The 25,978-nt window shown below is 36.3% G+C and overlaps 1 protein-coding gene across 1 annotated transcript in view; it reads right to left on the bottom strand.

Moving 5' to 3' along the window:
* The window catches only part of PDE10A (phosphodiesterase 10A), a 174,204-nt gene that overhangs the window by 10,134 nt on the left and 138,092 nt on the right, over positions 1-25,978 (bottom strand). The window contains exons 9-20 of the mRNA XM_066315839.1: positions 25,176-25,234; positions 22,527-22,578; positions 18,998-19,140; positions 16,754-16,846; positions 15,995-16,181; positions 14,458-14,600; positions 12,392-12,475; positions 9,849-9,999; positions 7,177-7,332; positions 3,805-3,977; positions 2,597-2,708; positions 769-849 (exon numbers count right to left, since the gene is read on the bottom strand). Coding sequence (XP_066171936.1) covers positions 769-849; positions 2,597-2,708; positions 3,805-3,977; positions 7,177-7,332; positions 9,849-9,999; positions 12,392-12,475; positions 14,458-14,600; positions 15,995-16,181; positions 16,754-16,846; positions 18,998-19,140; positions 22,527-22,578; positions 25,176-25,234 — 1,434 coding nt within the window. The remainder of the gene's footprint in view (positions 1-768; positions 850-2,596; positions 2,709-3,804; positions 3,978-7,176; positions 7,333-9,848; positions 10,000-12,391; positions 12,476-14,457; positions 14,601-15,994; positions 16,182-16,753; positions 16,847-18,997; positions 19,141-22,526; positions 22,579-25,175; positions 25,235-25,978) is intronic.

Here is a 25,978-nt window from a genome sequence, read left to right as displayed (position 1 = left end):
TTAGACCTTCTGGCTCAATGAAAATCACGGAACCAAAGAATATGATGAGTTGGAAGGTACCCTCAAGGACCAGCTCTGCGTAGGCCCATCCCCAAGAGTCTCACCATGTGCCTGATAGCATTGTCCAAATGCTTCTTGAACTCTGTCAGGCTGGTACTGTGACCACTTCCCTGGGGAGCTGTTCCAGTGCCCAACTGCCCTCTGGGTATAACACTTTTTCCTAATATCCAGCCTAAACCTGACACAAACCTAAACCTGACCAGGTCCTGTCACTGATCACTGCAGAGAGGAGATCAGTGCCTGCCCCTCACGAGGAAGTTGTAACTGCAGTGAGACCTCCTCTCAGTCTCCTCCAGGCTGAACAGACCAAGTGACCTCAGCTGCCTCTCATGGGGTTTCCCCTCAAGGCCCTTCACCATCTTTGTTACCCTCGTTTGGACAACAGCTGAGTACTGAAACAAGCACTTACTAAGACAAAAAGCATTACTGACACTTGTAAAAATTCAAGATGATTGTGGTCTTAGCTAGAGCTACAAATACAAAGAAAGGAAAAAGAGATGACAGCAAAAAGCATGTTGTCAGTTATGCAAAAATTTGAAAACAAGTTTTCCACTGCTACTTTAAAAAACAACATCACTGCATGGAGAACATGGAATTCAGAAGTCTGAATAACCCAATTTCGAAAGCAATATTCACTAATACATGAAATGTTTTTCCCATACATGTTTTATGTATAAACAAGTATCATTTTACTGAGAGAGTTCATACCTGACCCTGAGGGACTTCATCTTTCTTATCTCTGTCCATCATAGGAATAGGTTGAATACCTGTTTTCTTCATTTCATCACCCTGGAGAAAAGCAGAGAGAGATTAAGGAAACAAAAACAAGACTATTGAGACCCGAATTAATTTCCATCCTCTATTCTATGTCAATCTAAAAATGCAGAATTTAAAATAATGTGTGGTACCACTCTGAGGCAATCTCAGAAAAATGTCCAAGGAGAGGCTCATTTTGTACATTCACCTAAGTGATAACATAAACAGCAGATGCTGTAAGTCAACGTGCACACATTTTGTTTGTTTCCAAGTGTATCTCCATTATAAAAGGCAACTAGAAGACTAAACCCAAAGAAATCGTTCTATTCTGTTCTATCTGCTCACTTAGTCTCATCTTTCAAAATATCTAAATATTTAAAGCATCATAATACCAGTAAACCACAACTCACCCATCCAAGGAAAAGCCAGATGAATTTACAGTGTACCCTCTTTGTCAAAAATTTTGTCTTTTCATTATATATAAACATCAACGCATCAACATCTACCTTTATTAACTCACCCTTGGATTATAAAAAATTAATATCTGGACAGGCACAATTGTGTCCATAATTTCATCTTTACTATTTTTGAGTATAGAAAAATCAGTTTTATCCTTCCTTCTTCACTGAGCTCACAAGATTTGCATTGAAAAGTCTTTTTACTTATAAGCAAAAAACTTGAGTATGTAATCAGTGAGGCATGCCAACATTATACCTCCATTCTATTGCTCATAAAAACAGTTACTTTCCAGGACAGGTATTTCAGAAAGTGAACAAGATCTTTGAGCTTAAACAGTCAGCATTTTGTCAAATATTTTCTTGTAGTCTTAGCTGCTTACAATTAAGAGAACAAGAACATGTGAATACAAAATACACCCACAAGAAGCACACATCTGGAATTTCATAATGACCATGCAACAGGCAGGGTAACAATCTCCACACTATATGCATGCTACATCAACTCCACAGGCCTGATTTCTATTTTATGCCTGTGTAAAACAGAAATAAGCCCACTGAGTACTGCAAGATTCCACAGGGCACATAACAGAAAAGAAAAACACTTTATCATACACACATGCAATAGTACTCTCGAAAATACACCTCCTAAAGTTGCATAACTCCACTCGATGCAATTTATTCCTTATCCCCAGAGCAGTCACTTCCACTTTAAAAATTAAACAATTAGGGCATTTACACCTCAGCATATGACATGTGAGAGACTGCATATTTATTTATGAACATGATCATATTATTACAGCTTAATTTCTTGTTCCAATTCTCAGTACACATTAACTGTCGAGTAACTTTCAATGTATTGAAGATCTAGCTCTCTCTGAGACACTCTTGCTGAGCTGGCTCATGGAGAAGACTCAAAAAAATTTTCATGTTCTTCATATTTGCTTTAGCATTTTCTGTACTCACACTATAGCTTTATAAGTATGTTTCAAGGCAGCTGACCTGGAAGCTGGTTTTATATTTCGCATTTCTACAGAAAAAAACTACAGTTAGTGGCTTCTTCCATGCTCTGTTGCTTGGTCACTTTATGTTAGGACATACTTTCTACATTATCTTGAACAGAGAGAAGAAACACTGCCTGAAAATTATACAGCTAACTCAGCTCTTTAAATAACTTCAGAGTAAGCAACGAACACACGCATGCACCAGTGAGCTCTCTTTAAAACCAGCACACCAAGATATTGATTGAAAAATACTTATAGTTGGGTTTTTCCTTCCTTGGTGCTTCCGTTTATAAGGAGAGTAAACAAAAGAATCACACATACCTCAGCCCAGAACTCTGCATATATGTCGTTGGCCGTCAGTCTGGTAACTGGCCACAACTTTGTTACAGAACACAGATCACAAGCTGTCATCATCAGGCCAATCACTCTGTCTCTAAAACAGAATGAAATGACATTAAATTGTAAGTTTCATAAAGACTTTATGATCACTCTGCAAAGTTTTCATCTGCCCTTCTTCAGTTTAATCAGCAGCAATGTATACACACTATGAATTTTCTCCCACCTATTGTTTCTTCCTCATTTGCTTAAGATTCTTTGGTAAGGCATGGCACAGACTGCACACTGTATTCCTTGTTGTATTCCTTACATTGTTTGCAACCAGAGTTCATTGACCATCCTCTACACAAGCATATGCATAGAAAAAGGGCACAGAATGCCTGCCTATTAAAACATATGCCCCTCTATAATTTTCTGAATATATAGTACAGGTCTATGAAAGGAAAGATGGCATATCTTATTGTTGCATTTTTTGTTCTTTAAAGAGAGGAAAAAATGCTCCCAAAAAGAGGAAAAACTGCTTCTGAGTCTATCTTAAGATGTTGTCATTGCTTCGTTGTAATGAATCTAAACTCTGACAGAACAAGAATCCAATGCATAACTGCCCTACACACTGACAGACATGTTCACAGAGTAACTGAACAAAATCAGTATTAAAATCTTTATTAGAATTAGCTAAATCCACCAAAAAAGTTCCTATTCAATCAATTTTATAGCACAAATCAATGGTTTGTGAATCTAAGTTTTATAAAGAAAACTGGCAATTTAGTTTAAATTCACTTGATTTCCCTCAGTGGAGAAATTAAGATGCCACTTAAAGATATATGCATCTTTGTTAATAATGCCTATTCCATGTGAAAAAGCATAGAGCTTGCTATGCCAGTGTGATGGCCATCATTAAAACCCTACCAACAGACAAATACACCAGAGGAAATACACATATACACAGTATAATCAATTGATAAATGCAAAGTGCACTTCCAAGTTAAGACAGAGATGTCATCGGCCATGTAAGGGTCAACATAAATATAAAGCAATGGAAATTACTGTTACATATGTGGAATTTACACACTGCTTGTCTTAGACATCACATATGTAAGAAAGTCACCATTCAGAGATAGTTCTTTTTAAAAAATTAGGTTTCTCTTTCTAGACTAATGCCATAGGGTTCTACTATTGGTTTGCTGCTTTACCTGTGTGTTTGGTTCTTAAGGTTTAATGCTCCCGTCTGATGCAGCTCTTCAAGTTGTTTTCTGTTTCCAAAATACAGGGCAAGGTCTGTGGCGATGATGGCTTTCCGGATAATCTCGAGTACTTGCTCATATTCACTGGAGCTCAGATTGGAGAAGACATTGTGCCCTTCCAGCTATGAAAAAGTAAAAAACCAATAAAAAGCAAAAGCTCTAATTCTGAGATAATTTCAATCTTTACTTCACCAGACAGTTTACGACAGTTTTACAGCCCAATGACAAGTTTTGTTGCAAATTCAAATGTTAATAGCCTGAAATTCCCATTTTTATTTTTCCTTTGTAAACACCATCATGAAAAAAACTATGACTAAGCCACCAATTTGGTTTTGGGGCTCTCCTTTTGAAGCCTATAGGAATTACTAGAGAAAAATGATTGAAATATTTTTCTTTGATTTAAAAGCACTATAGATACAGCACTTCCAGACAGTGTTAACTTGGAAACTTGTGATTCAATTCTGGTCCAGAGTCTGAACAGTCAAGTTGGTAAACTGGGTACTTGATTCGCTTAAGCATAGTTTAGATGTTGTATAATATATGCTATAGATAAAAAAACACTGATGTTAAAAATACAAAATAATTTTGTTTTCCTAGTGTTCGAAATGAAATGTGCCTGAAATTGCTGCATTTACTGATACAATTTTATATGTAAAAGAAAAGTTTATTATTTTAATGTATATGAACATTTAGGGAGAGAATCTGCTTTGTTCAACCTTAAGTTGAATGACTCATAAGCTAAAGATAACGGTTTCCAGTGTGGAGGCTCTGGTAACACACCTCTGCCATCACTTTTCAATTTCCACTAGGTATTATTGCACATTTTACTGACAATATCCATGCACTGTGATCACGCATAAAGCTATATCACATTTTGAAAAGTCAAGACTATCTGCTGTCTCTAAGATTTGGAAAACAACTTGTCAAAGGTCTTCCTACTGTTGAGAGGAAGCAGACAAAAAAAGAAGAAAGAATGAGCTAGCCATGTCAAGGTGTGCACATTCAGAAAAAGAAAATATCATTAAAATATATCAAATGCAGAGGTGTTATGACATTTAATTGGCATTTGGGCTGAAGCTCAAAAAGTTTCCCTGACTTTCGTCAAGCATTTACATAATTTGCTCAAAATAAATCCTCTGCAGTACAAATAAGCTTTGTTTCTCTCACCATCCAGAACATAAACATCATTTTCCAGGACTTTTACTTAGACAAGTAGATTTATTGTGAATAATGAATAGAAAATACAATTCATCTATCTCTCAGTGCTCCCTTGACAGATTTTGAAGTCATAAAACATGATGTATATATTAAAAAAAATCAGACTATTTTAACCCATCATCGGCACTTTGGGAGCAAAAATTTACTACTACTAGTTCTCACAGTTCAGGGTTTTGGGGACCCTTTACTCCCCAGCTTTGCTGTCTAATTCCTGACACCAGGCTATTTGTCCTAATGTTTAAATTATTCTGGATTTTATCCTTGGGCTTCAGGAGCTGCACTGTCAGAAAGACCACTGTGACAGATTCTGTTCAGACTACTCGAAAAGAACCGATTCTGTAAAGTGCTGACAGAAGCTGCCAGTTATGAGTGCGTCACTTAAGCTTTTGAGCAGTACACACAAAGTACAACTATGAAGATTTAGCTCTTCGCCTGCTGAGTTAAAGCTTGTGAATAGAATCCTGTAAGTATGGTGTACATTAGAACTGCAGGCAGATGAGCAAGGCAGCTCTAAAGTTTCAAGCAGCTAAAAGTACTGCAGGTTACTAATGTAAAGTTAAATCTTACTCAGATAAACCCTAAAGAGCTTGGTGGGTTGGTTTGGCTTTTTTTCCATCAGTCCATGAATTCATTAAGACTTTTTGATTCAAACAAAACCCAGCAAGCAAAAAAGGCTGTTCTAGTCTGCCTTTGCTGCTAATTACCACCCATGGGTGCTTCAGTAGCTGGTGTCTTGAATCCACTCTACAGCCTTGGCCACTTATCCCCTTTCCTCACTCGCACTGACAGCAAATGTAGGAGATGCCAGAGAAGCAAAAGGGTTCCCTGCCTCCATCGCAAATGGGATTTTCATTGTTTAAAACACTTCTGCCAGAAAAAATGCAAAATGGTTGGGACAGTGAAGTGTTAACGACTGAGGAACATGCTCACTATGCACAAATTCACACAAAGAATGCACACTAAACATCTAATGCCATACCACCACTGAAGGATTCAATTACACCCTCCAACATGAAGGAGCATTCAGAGATAAAGCTTCCATTCTGTGATTAAATGTATATGATACCTCAAACTATAATCACAAGATGTGCTTCTGAATACAAGACAGAATATGTATTTTTCCTAAAAGGTAATTACATATTTAAGAAAATAAATATCTTCCCCTGAAAAACCAGAAAGAAAGAAAGGTTAACAATGAATCAGTGGCCCAGTAGCAAGGTAAGGCTGTAACTTGAGTGTGCACGGAAAACTAAAACTAGTGAGCACTAGTATGTTACGGACTGGTAGTGGTTTCACAGGTAAGAGTTCTCACTCTTCTAATTGAGAATCATAAAAATTTTACTCATGAGAAAATATGTGTGTCAGTAGCACACCTCCATTTTCCCAATAGGTGTCTGCATGTTGTCTTGCAGTTTACTCTTCATTAAACATAAAGACCCATGACCTCATTCTGGGAACTCTCTTTCACAGAATATTACCTTACTCATGTTTTTCTATTTCACATTGCCGAGTAACAAAAAAGCACAGGATAACATACTGAAATAAGTTTGCAATTTTCATGCATGAAAAATTAACATCTCTCCTTTCATGCCACACATTCAGTGTTTACAGAATTTATTACAGCAGGTTTCCAAGTTTGTCATACAAAGTTTTGCCAGTATTTGGGTTTTTGTTCAAAATTTCAGGACAGTTGGAGACTTTGATGAAATACATTATGACTATATATATATATATGTAACTGAGAAAATGATTTTTCATTTCCTAAGTTCTTATTCCACATGGTCATGGGAAAAACCTCCAGAGAACCACAAGCTAAAAGCTTCAAAGGCAGGCCGTAAGTAAAGAGCTTCAAATGCACAATCACAATATTTTTATAACTTCAAGATTTTGAAAAAGCTGTGTTTTCTTTCCATTGTTGTTGAATTCTTTGGTTGCTAATTGTGAAACCCGGCTTGCTGTAATAAATCTTCTACTCTTCTAAATAAGTACTATAATAGTGAAATTAAACTAAGCATGCTTCAGAAAATCTACTTGGTAATGATGTGACTTCTCTTTCCACCACTGGACACTAATGCACAGAACACACAATTTCAATAATCCTACCTGCAGGATGGACACAGTCTGCGAGAAGTGGTGCTGTTCCATCGTTGATGTGGAATAGAGAGCAGCTAAGGGGTGATCAAATTTCTGAAGATAGCTGTTGCTGTAACCTCTGTGATCCAGGTCATGACACAGGCATGCAACTAAAAGACCCTTTCGCTACAAAAAAAATTGACACAAGCATGAAAAGCAAGATGTATTTCCTGCCCCTAGATGTCACTCTCTACCCAAAATAATGTAGAAGTTGCAGTATGCTAAGACTGGCTTCAAACAGCACATGTAGAAATATCCTTAAAAATGAAAGAAACATGACAGTAGGACATGCTGAATCAAAATTCTTGGTCCAACTGTAATTATATTATGCATTTAAAAAGTATTGCTGGACAATAACATACTATTGGATGGCCTGTGCTTCAGAAGGATCTGCATTTTAAATAGTCTGGTTATCCATTGAATCCTCACCATGTTCATTAAAAAATAAAAAACACAGTTATTGGGAGAAAAGAAAGATACAAAATGTATGATCTGCTGGTCAAGACAGGTGCACTGAAGCTCAATGCCAGATCTGCCTCTGCAACACTCCTAGTGATGTTAACCAAATCTCCTAGTGGATTTTTTTCTAGGAAGTCACTAACATGAGTCACAAATGCTGGAAAATGTAATTGTAAACAAATAAAGACAGAAAGTGAGGGTTCTATATAATTAACCCTTAATATCCTGAAGAAATGGAGTCCCTGAAATCTCTTTTTCAAAAGGTTTTCACAAAGCTTATTTGTTTGGAAAAAAAATTCATTAATGTTTCTGAGTCTGTCTCTGTTGCCATGAAGTATCATGAAAATTTCTTCAGAGAACCAACAGCTTTGTCTTATAATTGGTTCTGATGAGTGTTCAGTAAACAAGGATAAGACTATAAAATGAAGCAGAAAAAGAATACTGATTAACAACCATCTTATTAAGTGCACAACATCCAACCTGGATAGCATACTAAGAGACCCATGAGTCTGTGGAAAAATAAGGCTGTAGCAATGCTAACTCTATTTCTGATTTTGAGACATTCACTTCTGTTTTGAATTATGTCTTTTCAATATTGCTTCTTGTGAAGTGTATTTTTAAAAAGCGTATAAAAAAACCCTGGGTGATGCAGCAGCACGTGTCCACACAGATGCTCAGCAGAGGTGGAACCCTCAGGAACATAACACACACCTGTATCACTTGAAGTTGTGCAGTAACAGCTTGTCCCAGCCTCCATGTCTCAGGAAGTCATTCTTGTCTCAGTCCTTCAGGGTTATACAATGCCTCATAACAGTGCTCTTGACCTTGTACCTATTGTGCCTGCTTGGATCCCAGATCTTTAACCACTGCATTTTTCTATATTTTTCTCCAGACCAATGTCTCCTTTACAGTGTTTTATACTTCCCTACCTCTAAATCTACTGGGGTTCATGTCAGCATCCCTCACCTGAGTCCAGCCCATCCCTAGATCTCCAAACTTTCTTTCCCCAGTTTCCTATATTCTTGTTGGATTCATCTCCATTATCAAGAAAGGAGACTGCTGAAAAAAGCTGGAACATAGACTGGGATAAGACACTCAAACAGATGGAGTTTGCAGGGAAAAAAGACTCTTTCCATCCCTCTTAACAGCTGTCTCTTTTGCTCTTCCTTTCTTTCTTACTCTGCAACTCCAAAGAGATGGGGCTTACTGCTTGGTTAGTACTGAATATTATCAGAGCTTTAAAAATTTTCTGAGGCAGTACTCCACAGATTTTTCTTGTTAAAGTAATACTGATTTTCTTTTTTTTTTTTTTTTTTTTTTTTTTCCCAAACTTACATAGCTTGGTCAAATTTCAGAATATGCCTGGCATATGCCACTTTTGCATTTCAGTGTCAATTTTCAAGTCTCCGATTTACAGCAGAATAAACTAAACGTTTTCAAATGAAAGTTCACCAAGTTTCATTTTACTCTTATACACTGGTAGCATGACTCTTTCAAAGAGCCAAACAATTATACCTGAAATTTCTTGAGGAAGCTAAGAAAGCCTGGAAAATTACAGCCCAAATGGATGATATTTGGCAGAGTTATACACAACTGAACAGGTTCCCCAAGTCAGAAGTTTCATTTAACATTAATAAGAGACAGCACTCCCTCTTATACCTACCATAATTCAGAAGAAAAACAAGTGACAGATTTCCATACTAAGTATTAATATTCTAAGCCTTCCATTTTACTAGTTATCTTTTCCACTTAGTGACCAGTTTAAAGTTTGGCTCCTCTCCTTTACTCTCATATGTCAGCCATCTCTGCAACCCTAATCAGGATCTCCCAGACTTCACAAGATTCAAGATCAAGGGTGTTTCCCTCACTCACAACAAATCTGACACTTAGTTCAATAATTAAAGACTGTGATTGTAAATGGGCAGGGAGAATCCCAAAATTTACACACAGATTTATAGCAAATCTACCACTGCTTTTTCAGGGGCAGTCCTGAAAAACATGACTAGGATTAGGAATTTGAGTAATCTGCCTTCAAACTCCTTACTCACATACGTTCTTCCATGAAGACCTTTACATACACTCTGCCCAAGCTGACAAAAAAACACTCTAGCACAGAAAGTGTGCTTGTACAACAGCTGACAGCTCTGATGAGGTGTGGTAACTGATACCATCGTGTCACCTACCTCTAGATCAGTGAAAAGCCCCTGGTTGTTCTGCAGTATGGCATACATGCAATGTGCGACGGTAACTGCATGCTTCCAGTTGTGGTAGGGCACACGTCGATAGTTCTTCTTTACAGACATAGTAAATCGGCACAGCTTTTCAAGTTCAAAGCTAGGCAGAATATAATTTGGTCAGAGACAAGAAATAGGAACAGGAAAAACAACCAGCAGAGGAGAAAAGATGGTCTTTGATTTACCCTTCTTGCTAGGATTGACTCTCACTGTGGATGACTCATTGAATGACATGAAAAGTCACTCAAGTTTGACAAGGACAGAGGAGCGTGGATGCCTGACAATGCTCTCAGTTTAATCTGGTAAATTCGGGAACATAAGTCATGTTACCCAGCTCAGTCAGTTGAATGACCTTCCCTGATTCCAGAAACTTGAAGTGATTTCTTCCAATTGCTTATTCAACTTGAAATACAGTACAACTCAGCATCTAATGGACAATTTGAAAACATGATCTGTGATCAGGACAGAAAATTCAGGTTTTTTTAAGCAAAGGACCCCCCCAAAAAATAAACCAGTTTAAATAGGTCCATATTAACAATGTGAGAACCCAAAGATTTTATTTTCCCAATACTCGTAGATTTTTTTCTTCCAGTTTAGACTAACAGAACAGAAATTCACATTCCACAGTTTCTTTACTTCTCACCAAACACTGTTTTGTTAAGTCCTAAATTAATGACTTTTTGTCTCATAAAAAGGCAGTTTTCCTTTATTCCATTTTTCTCCTTTTGCTGCAGTTTGACTTTCTAAGTTACATGTCTTAAAATTTTCTTGGGTATATCAAGAAAGTGGTACTATTGTTCTAGTTTTGCAGTACTTGTGGGGTGAGAAAATAAGCTGAATGTCTCTGACCTACGTGTAAAAATGTAGACACATCTACATGGGAACAGGCAGAAATATGTATTTCTACAGTTGTGCATTGAGCTACATAATTATTATTCTCAACCTTAATCTGACGTTAAGATAACCAGAGGCATATTATCTTTCAGAATACTATAAGCTTTGTTTTTTAATTCTAGAAAATCAGACAATGTTGTTTAAAAACTGTTGTTTAAAGTAGTACACCCTAATTCAGAAAATCACAGTAGTCACTTCCATCTACATCCAATCTCAACTCAACAGTTATTACACAATAATACATTTACAGTGAAGGGAAAAATCATTATCTGTGATGCCTCAACATGGCATACTAATACTTTGTCCACTGCTGTATTTTGCATACGGGATTAAAGCAGTAAAACACTATTTCTTCAGAAGAGAAAATGTAGTGAGTATGACAGACTTTTCTCTGAAATCCCCCCTGGACAGGACAATTATACATTACATAGGTAAATACTTTAAGGCACAACCTTATTCCTCAGTATATTAAAATCAAATTTTTGTCCTAAAAGTTTTAGTTTTATTTTAAAGGTTTGAGAAGTTTTGTTCTTTCAGAAATTAAATACAAGTCCTGTTCCAACAGTCTCTTTTTCAAACATTTTCCTCACATTTGTTTCCCTAATTTTATATGTGAAATCTGAGGCTCATTTGAAAAACATCGAGTAGATATCAATGCTTTCTCATGAAAGCCACATGTTGAAAGGAAGAGACTGGGAGTCAGAGAGAGAAAACAGAAGCTGACTGCAAATACGAAGCCCAACCCTGCATCCACAGCCATTCAGTCTGGAATGGAAACAAGCTAACTACACTGAGCAGTAGAGAGCTGTGTTTAGAAGAATCACTCACTTTGCAGCATTGAGATAGACTGGGAAAGACCCTCCAGCTTGAGGGCACGCTCTGAGGGCATTCATTCAGTTAGCAAAACAGAATGAAACACCAGCAAACATTTCCCAAATATCACTCCCTCTTGTAGGGATGTACTTCCCCTTTCAATTGACCATCTCTAAGTTTTTTTCTGTAATTTGGAGCAGCTCCTTTCTTTTAGCAATGGGCCATACCCAACTACTGATCTTAGTAATGATAAGGAACACAGAGAAAGACCAGCAAATAAAGCATTTAATTCGAAAATAACTCACTCCCATAATTAATGCACAAATATGCAAATAACTAATTCATTTAGCAAGATAAGATCTGATCTTGGTTTGCTTTCACCATATATATTATTAATTTCAGCAACTATATATCTGAAAAATCAATTTTCATGCATCCTCTCTCCTTTTTGGGAAGAGTATTTTTTATGTCTTTACCATCTTCTGTCTGAAAAGCAAACTCATCTCAGAACCAAACAATTTTTCTGTATATTGGAACAACAACTCTTGGTATGACATCATGAGTTCTTAAACCCAATTCTACTAACTTCTTCCCCAATTTTACTAACTAAGGACCAAGAAGGTGAGACAAGAAATCCAGATTGTTTATTACAGTCCTTTACAGACCAAACATAGTAAATAAACATCAAAGAAAGTAGACCTTGAATTAGGAAGTAATTATCTCAAAAATTATAAGTAAATAAACACAAAATTAACCATTAAATAAAGAAATAATATACTTCATACCAGGCTGTCCCACAGGACTGGTGAACCATGTAGACAAAAATGGCAGGCCAAACATCTTCATATGGACTGATATCAAAATGGTATCTAAAAAGAAATTTCAGTTTAGAAAAGACCTTTTCATTGTTACTAAAAACAAGAGAGAAATACTAGGAAAAGTATAGCCAGCAAGAGTCACTTCTTTCTGAATACACACAGAAAGCTGAATTTACAGGCTATATATTTCAGTAATGTCAAGTTGTGTATTTCTGCTAAGGTCAATGGAACTACGCTCATAGTTTCATACCATCATTTAGTAATTTATGTTGGAAAAGACCTTTATGATTGAGTCCAACAGTTAGCTTTTGGCTTTGTTTATTGACAGAAACAGGTATCTTCATCTAAGGATTGACAGAGGAAGTAATAGGCAAAAAAAATCTCAGGGACAATGAGAGGTTGACAGGCATTGCTAAAATATTCAAGAATTTCTTCCCAGGAATAGTAAAGATGATGTCTCTAACAATATATTTACTGGTTGGTTGTTGGTTTTTTTTTCCCCAGCAATTTCTGTCATAAATTGCATTTTGACAGAGGAAAAAATCAGTTTTTACTGGGTGATAGAAATCAAGCCAAAAGTTAAAAAAGTCAACATTTAATACCATATTTTTAATGTTTCATTGCCTGAAGACTCCTCCCCTGATAATAATACTGAGGCCTGATTTTAGGGACCCAGGACAATAGAACTGTTTTTCCTTCAATTATTAATTAACCCTGTCTCTGCAGATTCTGTGCTGAAAGTCCTCTCTTTTTTCTCCATGGAACATTAACTGCTTGGAGCACTGAACAGCACAGCAGCTGTGAGAGGACTGAAGGTAGCTGAATTGCTTGGAAAATGGTTAAATGTATTCTGCTTGAACTAAAGGATGTTAATATAATTTAGAATGAAACCTGTCATCTTTGCAAGTAAAATTCATTTTTGCTGAGGAGGTGGGTTATATAATATCACCTAGCAAAGCACAAGAAATTGTATTGCAAAGAATATGCTTCCATTAGGGTGTAATCCTGCAAGCTGTTAATGCTCTGGCATTCAAGCAAATCACTTCAGCCTATAATGAACTTTAACTATAAGCAGTCCCTGTTAAGCACAGCTTTCATGTTGCTCACAGCGACAATGCTCAGCGCTGAACTGAAGTGAGTGAGCTCGGGAGATGAGGTTTAAAAAGACAACTTAGATTTTTGTGACTCAATAGCTGATTTTAGGCACCTGGTTACTAGAGTACAATTTATTGTCCTGTACCAAAAAGAGTGATGTAAAAATGTGATGGCTCCCATTGTTAGTGTTGAGTGGCGACTGGCCAATAAAATATATATAGAGATTTATCTTCAGCATGTAGCAGCTGAATATAACTAAACTATATCAGAGAAAGCCTAAAAGGCTGGATAGGAAGTCCTCATCCAAAGGCAGGCTGCAGCTCTACCCCCAACACCTTGAATTTGTAATGCTGAATTTTCATTTTCTCCTTTTCCAATAAGCACAAACAGATGCACAACACACACACACACACACACATCCATACTCAAAACTCACAAAAAAACCCAAATGCCCCCTCTACACACAGATCCCAAAACCAAACCTAAAACACACACAACCCAGAAAACCCCAGGAAGGAGCTGTGAGATATATGTTTAATTCTAAAACACATCCAAGGGGATGAAATCATGCATTTGGTTTTAAGTACTGGTGTTCCAAGCTTGGCTTCTTCTCTGCCTCTGAGCTGACGGTTACTTGGGACTGTAAGAACGAAAGCTCATTTTTACAAATCCTAGGTAAAAACTAATGCTTAAAAAACTACTGTATCTACCCATGCCTGTGGAAAAATTCTGAGTATGTATAAATTTATATCTTTGATGGATAAATTCTGCTCACAGGTCATTATGTGTAGCCAAGTACAAGTAAGCCAGAGATAAAACCACTATGATGTTGCTGTAGTTCAGTAATAAAAGTGCTCTCTAAAAAACTCCACTACAAATTAGGAAAAAAAAAATTAACGGGCTTTATACAACTGGTGCTACATTAGAATAATACTTACAGCTCAATTTCTTTATAAATATGTGGAGGCAGTGTACAGTGCATGAGGTTTTGCCACTCTTCTGCTGTACAAACACTATGGTAGGACAGCTTCTCCATTGTTACACGGTAAATACACTCTGAATGACGAATTCTGTGGTACATCTGAAAAAGAGAAGTCATGCATGAATGCGGAATTTTAATAAAGAAAAAAAATTTACTTCCTGTATTCAGGCAGTGAATATCAAGATGTGATATTCTGCAGATATCACATCTGCAGAAATGATAGTGGTTTTGGCTGTACAACTTCTCATATTAGAAGAGCAACAGATTACACTGAATTCAGTATGTCTGGGAAACCAGACCTTCTATCACATCATTCTTTATCTACTCACTCAGGTAAATACCTAAGGCTCAGCTGAACTGAGGCTCATTTGAACTGCATATGAGCTCTCCCAAGAAAAAAGAATCCAAGTTCAGGAGTCAAAAACAGAGCTAAATCCCTTGCAAAATTCTAACAGACAGACAACCTATAACAGGACACAACTCGTATTTTCTGCCACTGTATGAACTCTATTAATTGGTACAAATTACTGCTATCTATGCACAGTAAAATGTGTGGGGGATGTTCATCATACCTACATTACTAGTAAAATAAGTACAAGTAATTACTGAGAGGTTCATGGTTTGCAAACAAACGAGGACATAACAAGGAACTAGTTAAACAATCCTCTGGGGCAGTATGCCCTGAATGGTAACATTCACCATCTAAAAGTAGTGAACTCAGACACAACTGAGTATGCACAGTCCAAGTGGAATTTATATGCAGGTCATTCTACTTCCCTTGACCCAAGTGAAACAACTTGAGGTACCTGGCAATAAAATTTGCTGCCCCAGTGTACCACTGGGATGATATTAGTAAAATTACTTAACATAAATCAGCCTTAACCGGTATTGGTATTACATTTTCTAACCTTCCATTAATATAACTCAGTTCTTCTGCATTGCATTTTTATTGAATTTATGGAATTTTTTATATTTAAATAGTAATAATCATTGCACTGCTTATATTTTCTACAGGCATAGTAAATTTGGAGATGATATAAGGTTTGAGGACAAAAATAGCTACCCACTCTTATCTAGAAGCATGGATAATCATAAGTATATAGCACAGCATATAAGTGTAAAAATTGATCTTTGAGCATCAAGAATATGGAATTGAGAGAATAGATAGCATATCTCCATTCCCGCAATTAAATTCATAAAATGTAATCTGAATTTATAAAAGTAAATAAGAATCATACTTTTTAGTGGAAAAGGGAAGCCAGATATCATTCACATTTCAGAGCTTGCGCTCTCAGTTTAGCTACACAAAATTGATATATCCAGAGTACAGTTATTCCAAATTAAATCCCTATCATCCTCTTAAAACAGAATTATTCACCAAGGAATACAATGTTAATTCAATGAAACAGACTTACAAATCATTTTAATGATCTGTAGCATCAAAATACTTAAGTATTCTCATTATAACTTACAAAACTGTAAATAAAACTTACATTAGCACAGTGTAAGGCTAAAGCACAAAAGACTGCAAACATTTTAAAGTTGTTCTCATCAGTTTTAGAGAAGGCACTTCCACTTATTTTGTTCACCATCTGCACAACACCTATTACACTTCCTCGGCTCACAATAGGCATGCACAGGATATTTCTGGTTGTGTAGCCTGTGTAGAGGTCTACTTCTCTGGAGAGCCATAAAGGAGAAAGCAAAAGAGAAAACAGTTAATATCAGTGGGTACCTATTCCTTGATTCTCAGAAATGTTGATGTACAATATAGTGAATCATTTTAAAGCAGACCTAATTAGTACCTGCAAGTATTTCACCCTCAAAATCCTCAAATATTTTTATCTACTGTGTCATAGTTATAAAGAACTTCATAATCCTCTATTCTCCATTTGCAAGACAAAGAATATTGCCTCAAACACAGAGTTAAAGAACATTTGGGTATTCTTAGGCATGCTATTTATTAGTGAAGTGTTTTTTCTCACCTGAAACTAATGAGATTGTGGGGAGACTGATAATGAAAATTGGCAAAAATCTAACCAAATTTTTCTCCATTATAATATTATTTGATAAAAATAGTACTTTTATTTGTATCTTAAAAGTACCTCTGATGGCTAAAGCATTTAATAAGTAAGTTACCTCCTCATCAGAGGACCACAGCTCCATAAATGCATTTCAATATGAAATTTAAGTAGTAATTTTACATAAAAGGTTTGATGAGCTATCTTCCCCTCCAATGAAGAGCATCCTACCTGTTAAAGCGTGGGTCTGCATAGGCATCAGGGATGTTAAGGACTTCTCCTGTTCTTGCCACTTGACCAGCTATTCCTTTTTCTATAGAAAATCTGGAGAAAATAAAAATGCGTATTAGCCAAAATACGAATAACAAATTTTTCAAGTGGAGTCTGTCTTGGGCACAGTAGTGAGTGTTCCCAACCAGCGCCATTTTCTTGCTTTGAGGAGAAAAATCTTACAACAACTAGTAGCACATAATGCAACAAAATCACATCCTAACAGATACTTTCTGAAAACATTCCATATAACAACATAGTTTAATACAAAACATACCATAACATGACCATTTTAGTGACAAAAATTCAAAATCTTCAATAACCCAGGGGGTTATCCCTAACAAACATAACATTTGTACAGAACCGGAGAGCTGTGTTTACATTTAAAAGGTACTGATTTTATTATGACTTTTACATATCTATTGCTTCTTCAGACACAAAAAAGGCAACATGGAACTTGTTTCTTCGGGTGGTGTACGTGTGAGGATTTGGATAAAAGATTCTGGAAAAAGTCCAGTGGAAATTTCATAGCTAAACATCATATGTATTTGCCATGTAGACTTGGGAACGTCCAGCTTGTTTCATGACAATCAAACAATGCCACGATATAACTGCATCCCTCTGTCACCACAAGCAAGTTAAACAGAACAAATATATTCCTAAGTTGTATCAGAAAAATCTGTACCTCTGTCTTGCAAGAATACAATTTTCAATACTTTGACATAAAGCAGTTATGACATAAAAGCAGAAGATAATTTATGGAGAAAACCACATAAAAAAGAATAATACATAGAATGCTTTGAAGTCTAAACGTACCCTGATAGTACCTTAGTGCCTGGTATTGAAATTAGTGATAAAGCTGTCAGGATTTCACCCTGCACACCTGACTTAAAGTTCGATTTTTCTATTGCTTCTTATGATAGCTACATCACACCAACTTAATACTCCTTCCTGATGATTCACTCAGTGTCACTTTCTTACAGATATTTAAGTTGCACTTCACTTTCAGTATAGAGTACCTGTGAAGTGGCTCACACCCTTGCACTTAGAATCAACATTTCAATAACATACAGAAAAGACAGAAAAGATATAAGCAAGAAAAACAATTATCAAGGAGTATGAAAGGGCATGTTAAAGCAGGCCAGCTTCTTTAATTTACACCACCTCCTTGCTTGTCAGTACGCAAATTGCACCAATTTTTGACTCCTTCCATTCTCACTCACACAATGGTAAGTGGGAGTAAGTTTGTCTAAAGGAGTCTTAGTGAAGACATGAATCACATCTCATATTGGTCCAGAACTTCAAAAGTATAAGGAGGAAAGGAAAAAAGTTCTGATAAAAATCAACGCTGAATATTTCAGGAAAATTTTAGTACAGGATACTCAGTCATACAATTTTTTACTTTTAACAAGCTGAAAATCTGAAACCTGTTTGCCTTTGAAAATCTTAGTCTGGATCTACTAGGGATTCATAATTTTTGAAAAGTGAATAACACTTTATTTTGTTTCCTGTTTAGCTTCTTCATTTAAAAAGGGCATAAGCGTAAAAATTAGGTACCTGTGACATGAAGCAGAAATACACATAATTTTTAGTCAGAGAATCCTTTCTAGTCACTACCAGACAATACACATTTTCAAATTCACTACCTCAAGCATTGTTCAGTATCACAATTAATTAAAAGTTTGAAAATCTAAATTCACATGTGAAAAGTAAAATTAAATTACTGAGCTTGGAATCTTCAAAACCAATGATCAATCCATACTCAGTTCTACATTTGCCTAATCCATCCATAAGAAGCACAAACTGTGATTTCCTTGCTTTGGATGTGCTTGAATTGCACAAATTTTAATTCCTCTTGGGAAAAAAAGTCCCAAACTGGCAGACTATGGATTAGGTGCACTATTACCTGCACCTTTACCTACCTCAGAACACCTCTGTTTTTTTCCCAACATGATTTCCAAAAGGACCGCCTCCGGAAGACGGCATTTCCAGGAGTGACGTTATAGCTTCAGAGACGCTGTTTCGATGGCACTGCAATGTCATTCCCAGAAGTACTACCTTCTGGAGGCGGGTCCTGGTGGGAATGATATCACAGTATGACAAGTATTGTCAGGGTACCTGCAGATAGGCACAGAAACTGGGTAATAAAATGCCTGCACATCCATAGTTACAATGAAATTGCACTCTTCTGTTAGCTATTCTTACCTTATTTCTTTGGTCTTCTTGAAGACAGGTTTTCCATCATTTTCTTCTCCAATATCAAAAAGGTCTGAATACAGCTCCTTATTTTTATGGTCAACCTGGAAGAGTGCACACCTATCTGCATTCACCAGGTTTTTTGCATATATCTACAGACAAAAAATAAAACTAGAGTTAATGGTCATGAGTTGAATTATCTCCAGTCATTTACCTGATAAAAACACACAACCCTGTATGACAAAAGTTTTGAGAAGCTACCCAGTATGGAAATCTGTTTGAAGGAGCTATCTTCTAGAATACAATTCAAAAGTAAAATCTTGATTTCAATATTTTGTCTGTAAATTTGAGTGTTCTCTTTGAGAAATGCAGGAATATCTTCAGAGACTTGAAAATTTCCTAAAAGAAAATAGGCCTTCCTATTTAATTGCTTATCAAGGCTTTCCAAAATAGTACCTTTCCTCCCTCTATGTTTAGATACTATTCATGTTTACTTGATTTTAAATAGATAAGTTAGAACAAGACCTAAGATATTTTGGCTTTTTGCCTTCATCTTCAATGCAAATATCCAGCAAAGACAAACAAAACAGAGAGGGTAGTGTTTGCTTCAAAAAAAAGCAGTGTGCCTGTAAAAAAAAAAAACATGACCAAACGATCCTTGTGTGTCCCTTTCAAGTCAGAAATACTCTGTGACACTGTGATTCTGTCATTAGAGGTATCATTATGGATTGCCCTATGCAGAGAGATAGGAAATGGCAGCGTCCTCCCAATGTCAGGGACAGTACTTGCACAAGAGCTGAGACTTAGAAGTTGTGCATGAACTAACCAAAGGCCAAAGGTACCAGCCACAGTGAAGGAAGTACCACAGTACAGCAACAGACGTGCTTGGTCTCTATCTTACTTTGAACCAACTAGTTTTATCTCAGCAAAAATAACTCCCAGACGCACTGACTGTCAGAAGAGAATCTTGTCTTGGGAACACTGCGGCTCTTCACTTAGGTATTTTTCAGACATACAATAGTCATTATGAGAAAAAGAGGAAAAAGTGAGACAAAAATCAAACAAGGATCGCTGTGTTAAGATGTCAATATACAGGCACAAGAACCTGCTCTATCCAATTCAGATAGGTCTCCTGTGTTTCTTATTTGCTCAGAAAGTGCAGTAACTGCATGGTAGAGTATGATCTGAGGTGGATCTCTCACCATATATAATACATACCTAGTCATTCAGCTACAGAAAGAGGGTTAAAAAACTTGGTGGGTGCAATGCACGCAGTTGGCATGTTTTAAGGATTCACAGGACTTCCATGTGAATGATCTCCCCCCACCCCTTCTCTCTTGTCTTCCAAAAACAAAAATAAAACAATCAACTATTTCATTTCCTACTAATGCAGATGGAAAAATGTTACGCTTCGGCAGGAAAAAAAAAACATATGAGATGAAAAATCATGTGCTAAGAGACTCTAGTTCTATGCCATCTGAGGGGAATTGCACAGACACCATCTAGCCCAATTCCAAAACTTGGAGGGCTCTGCCATATAGACGGGATCTGTGTTCATTAAGATTCTGTTGTCTTCTACTCCATTTTCTCCATCAGAACAGAAAAGTCAGGGAGAGTGCAATCTAAGAGGTAAGATTTGTGCAATTCTTCCTCCTTAGAGCATTAAGAAATGTGAAGATGTTACCCACTTGGCCTGCTTATTCATTTGCTAAAAAGAGAGTGAACAGAAACTGCCAAAATGACAGGGGGTCCAGTAAATGTTTCTATTCAGATACTGAATCAGATTTCTTTGTAGAATCTACAGCACAGTGTTGATTTTATACAATTAATCTTTCATGGTGTAATGCACATGACTCAAGAACTTACCTTGGTCACGACTCATGCTTTTCAAAAATGATTACTTAAACAGTACTAATTAAGTAATAGTTAATGGGATGAGAGAGTTTTACTTCTCTAAATCCCTTGCTCCAAATCCTGACCCATGGTTGAAAGAGAATATCAGTGCAAAAAGTGTGTTTGGCACTGTCGGTAAAGAAGCCAAGGACCACCTTTCACATAAGCTGCTTGTAACTGTTCAAGGATATGGGTAAGAAAATTTGTAAGGCAAACTTGAACTTTTTATTTCCCTTTCTTGCATTTACATTCAGAAACATTCTTAATATCGCTAGCTTTGATGATATGTTTTCTTTAGTACAAAACCTATGTTTTTCTTTAGTATTGCAGGAACAAATTAAACCCTAAGTGCAATCACCAAAGGGTCTGGTCTTTTCTCACAGTGAGACAGAGAATAATCCACATAATGATAAAATCACGCTCCCATCGTATGGCAATAAATGTACAAACACATAATTCAGCTAATTGGCTCAAGAAAGAGACAACATCTACAGTTTAAAAGGAAGCTGAGTATGAAACATCACACAGGTTAAAATACAGAATCATGATGCAGCCAAGTGTTAGAAAAGATGAAAAAATAAGAATATTTTACTGCCAATTGTGTTTTCCACCAGATCTTTATTCACAGGGAAGAACAGGGAAGAATATCAATATTTGTTCTCAATGCCATATGTTATGTTATACCAGTTCTTTTAAATGCTAAGCTATTTTTAAGAGGTTCATTTAAATTGGAAAAGTCAATGTTCAGATATGTGTCCTATGTGCAGACTTGCACATAGTCTTGACTGTGTACCAACTAGAATAACACAAACACTGCAGAATATTTTCCATTAGTAATTCACGTTTCTAAATAAAACCACTTTAATGTTGTTTGCATTCTAACATCGCTGTCTTTTAATAGTCTAGCTAAGAATATTCACTTTGAAGACAGGGGCATGTATCAGTACTGTTGAAAAGTTTTTTGAATGTGCAAATTTTAATCAACGGTATCACAGACCTGATTCAGGTTTACACTTAGGAAAAAGAACTGCAGAATGCAATGAAGATGCATAAAACTAAAAAGCATAATTCACATATCAAACACTCAAAACATGTTATAAACAACCAGTTCACGCACATTTGTTAACACTATTCAGGAAATAATTCCGAATTCAAAATTGATTTAGAAACTCAAACTGCTTCTGAATAGTACATTCAGCAACAGGAAAAAATACCCTAAGAGTAATTTTTAAACTCTGTCACTTGCTACAGACAGTAACTTCTTCAGCAGTGTTTTGCAGCATCTGGCAAATTGAATTTAGGAAGAAAGAATCAATATAACACACTGAAATAAAAAGAAAATCAGAAGCCTTTCTCTTAGAATTTTCAAACTTTCTCAGAACACAGTAGTAACTATACAGTTGGGAGACAGTCATGTTTCATTGCTTATGAAAGCTGTGAATGGAAGTTGGTGCAACAATGACAAATCAAGTCGTCCTTTTACCACCTTTTCTGTTCAGACATGTACAGACATGTTTATACTGTTTATATTATGTGTTCACTACAAACAACTCATACATTTCAATGACAATATCTCCAAGGGAAGGAGAATGAACAGTTTTAATAACTAGTACTAATAAACTTAGAAGTGGAAAAGACAACTTACCATTATATGTTCAAGTAGAGAATCTATTGCAACTATATTATCAAAATATGTTCTGCAGAGAAAGAGAATTCAGTAAACATTGGCATTTAGTCAAACACTTCTCAAACAGGTGTCAATGGCTCCTGTTTCACTACAGCTTAAGATGGAGCCAGAAAAGGTGAGGACAAGCCACAGCACCTTGAAAATCACTGACTGGCTTGCTACAGCACAAGGGAATTAAGATATGGTCCTAACTCTGTTCCTGTAAGCCATAATTCTAAAGAATTGAGAATAATCTTTATTATACATAGAATTTTCTCTGTAGAAAAAGGAAGAGACTACCAAATATTGCCTGCCGTGAACTGAATAGGCTCCTGCTGAGCAACACCAAGAATGCATCAAAATGTTTTGGCTTTAACACACTGCAAATTTTAAAAGCAGAAGTGAAAAGGAAAAGAAAAAAATGTAGGAAACAACAACAAAAATAATTCATTTCTTTCAAAATATCTCATTAGGTTTACCCATGTTATGCTCTGAGAACTAAATAGAAGTGTAGTGCAGCTAAATCTATGTTAAAAGCCAACTATTTAAACTCTTAATGGGTCTTTTCTAGCAACACTAGTTGAAGTTAAAGAAAAGGGAATGATCTTGTAACTTAAAAAATAAAAAAGAAGTTTGACTTTCACAGCAAAGTGGTAACTGTTCAAGGACAGTCAAGAACATTGAGAGATAAAGGTCAAACTTATTAGTAAAAGAAGTCTAAATCTTCCACATGCCGAGTATTAATAACCCTCGGATTACAATGTTCCCAGCAGACAAAAGGCATTGTCCTGTGGCCTTGAATATATCCACAGCTCTGTTTGGGTCTAGTGGAAAGGAGATACATAATACACTGGTCTTACATCGCCAGGGACATGAATAGGTGGAGCACTGCATACTCTGCCCTTTCTAAAATGTTACAGAACATGTCCCGGTGACATTGCACACCAACAATTGAAAAGGAATTTCTCCTTCCCTGTTAGAAAAGATACAGACTACTTCCAAGAGGAAATTAATTATTTTCTTGCTGATACAAGACCTTGTCTCCATAAAGTTGATGAAGGTATTATTAACTGATATCCCAGTTTTGTGCCTTAAAACACAGACTTTCTTTTTTTGTTGAAACTAAAACCCTCTAGCAACCGGTAACACTGTATGAGAATTATTTTCTTATTAAAAGGCATAACATTTTTGCAGTATTTATTGTCATTTTTATCTTAAAAATGGAAAACAATTACAAAGTTCTTTAAAACAATCTCCATACTATGCCAGTCCAAGAATAAATTGCCAGTCCATAAATCTGGGTAGATTAATTACTATAGTTTTTTGGTTAACTAGTTCAATATGGATGTCAGCAACATAAAAGCACTCTGGAAAGGAATATAATGGTGCAAGACTTTGTAAGAGTGCCCTTTGGGAGGCATGCTCTGAATTATGCTGAAATTAAAAAAAAGGTCATCCTGAGGAAAAAGGCTCAGAAAAACATCCAGATACAACCAGCTTGCCCTCCTTGCAAGGGCCAGACTCCTCCCTGAGGTTTATTACTCTCCCTTCCAGCTGGGTGAACTTGGCTGCCTACATTCCTGAGCAATGACCTAGGAATCCTGGACATCCTCTAATCTCATCAGCTGGAGAATTTTTCATCAAGACCCACAGAAGTGTTTGCAGCAAAAATCCAAGATATCTCATTTTTCCACAGTATCATCACTACTTTGTGATGCACTTTGAAATTCTTCTAGTTTTAGAAAGCACTGTTAAGCACAGCAGACTGATTTACAAAACCAGAAGTACAGCTCTGGTTTATCTTGTAATTTATTGGTTATCTTTGCCATTTAAAGATCCTAATTGTAATGACAAACAAAAAACCATGAAGGAAGACCAGACAACCTAAGACACTAAACTGATTTTCCAAGTGTAAGCTCAAGCTTTCACACTCTTTCTGTGCTTTCAAATTAATCTTGCCTTATAGTGACAAGAAATTAAAAGCAATATTACATGCAGGAAAAGTCTTTAAAAATTAAAACAGAGCCTTAAGAAAATGTATGTGAAGAGCAACCATGTGGCAGCCCAGATGCTTCAAGGATTTAACTCAGAAGTCCATATATGAATACATGCATTCATGTCCAAGAATGTTAGGGGAAGCTGAAGCACACTAAGTAACTTCCTGTAAAGTCCTTTCAAGCCTTCTAAAATTGCCATGAGACACCAAGCCTATTTGTCACTTCCCAAAAGATGGCCACATTTAACTGTGACAGAAGAGGTGGAGAAAAAAAACAGAAAAAAACCTATGCAAAAGACCCCAAGAAAAAAAAAAAAAACCTCTGTAAGGTATAAATGAATGTCACATTTTCATCTGCACCACCACAAAAAAAAAAAAAAAAAAAAAAAAAAAAAAAAAAAAAAAAAAAAAAAAAAAAAAAAAAAAAAGGTATACACCACTGCCACACATACCACTCATTCTCGTCCCTGAACTGAAGCTTACACACTCTCTGAAGTGTCCCTTTGCCTCCGCTTGTGAGCTACAGTGAGTAGCTTCCACTATTGCTATTGAGTGAACACAGGTAGATTGGAAGAGCCACGCTAGAAAAGCTCATCAAAAATTCATGAGATTTTCTTGCAAATCACACTTACTTTGATACATCAAGCAAGAAGTCATTCAGTTCAGTCTGCTTGGCAAGGCCCCGGCACACCTGGAAGCACAGATCATAGAACCGATTGCTCCAGAACACTGATGTCAGAGGGAAACTGAAGTTCCATCCCTTTAACTTGTGTAAAAAAAAATGCCAGTACTCATGTGTGTGTATATATATAGACATATATGCTACAGCACTGTATAAAATTAAAGCTGAATTTGTGTGCTGGGTTTCAATCTTAGCTATCTAGCTGCTGAATTAAAACTGTGAAACACAAGTATAATCTTTACTAAGACTCACTGAAAGCTGTTGGGTTTTACGCTTGTTCATGCTGCCTCAAAGGCTGTCACTGACTGTGATTATGGAATGAACATTTCCTTATCCAGACCCTCAGATCTTCTGAGAATGTCAAATATTTTGTTTCCCTTCTCCCTTGCCACATTTTTACCACTTTTTTCCAGGCTGCAAAGTAGCATATAGACACAACTGTAGACTGACATCAGGCAAGTTTAACTAAACTAAGCAGCAGATGATATATGCTCAACTTAGGGAGAAGTCAGCATGAATATGAATAGAGAAAATAGTATGCATACTTCTTTTTAGAAGCAAAATGTTAGATGAAGCAAAGCTTTCAACTGTATTTTTACTTCACCTATTCACATACTCTATATCTGAAGACAATTGTACATTTGTGTATTGCTAGAGCAAGCACTGAGACCAAAAGTAAAACAAGCCTCTACTGCTTGTACATTTTACAATCACAAAAATATAATTGCAAACTAGTAATATCTTTAATCTGGT

This window comes from Sylvia atricapilla, chromosome 3 (assembly GCF_009819655.1).
Source record: "Sylvia atricapilla isolate bSylAtr1 chromosome 3, bSylAtr1.pri, whole genome shotgun sequence".
Classification (NCBI taxonomy): Eukaryota; Metazoa; Chordata; class Aves; order Passeriformes; family Sylviidae; genus Sylvia; species Sylvia atricapilla.
The sequence above is the reverse complement of the archived record's forward strand: the minus strand, read 5'-3'. Positions and strand labels throughout refer to the sequence as shown.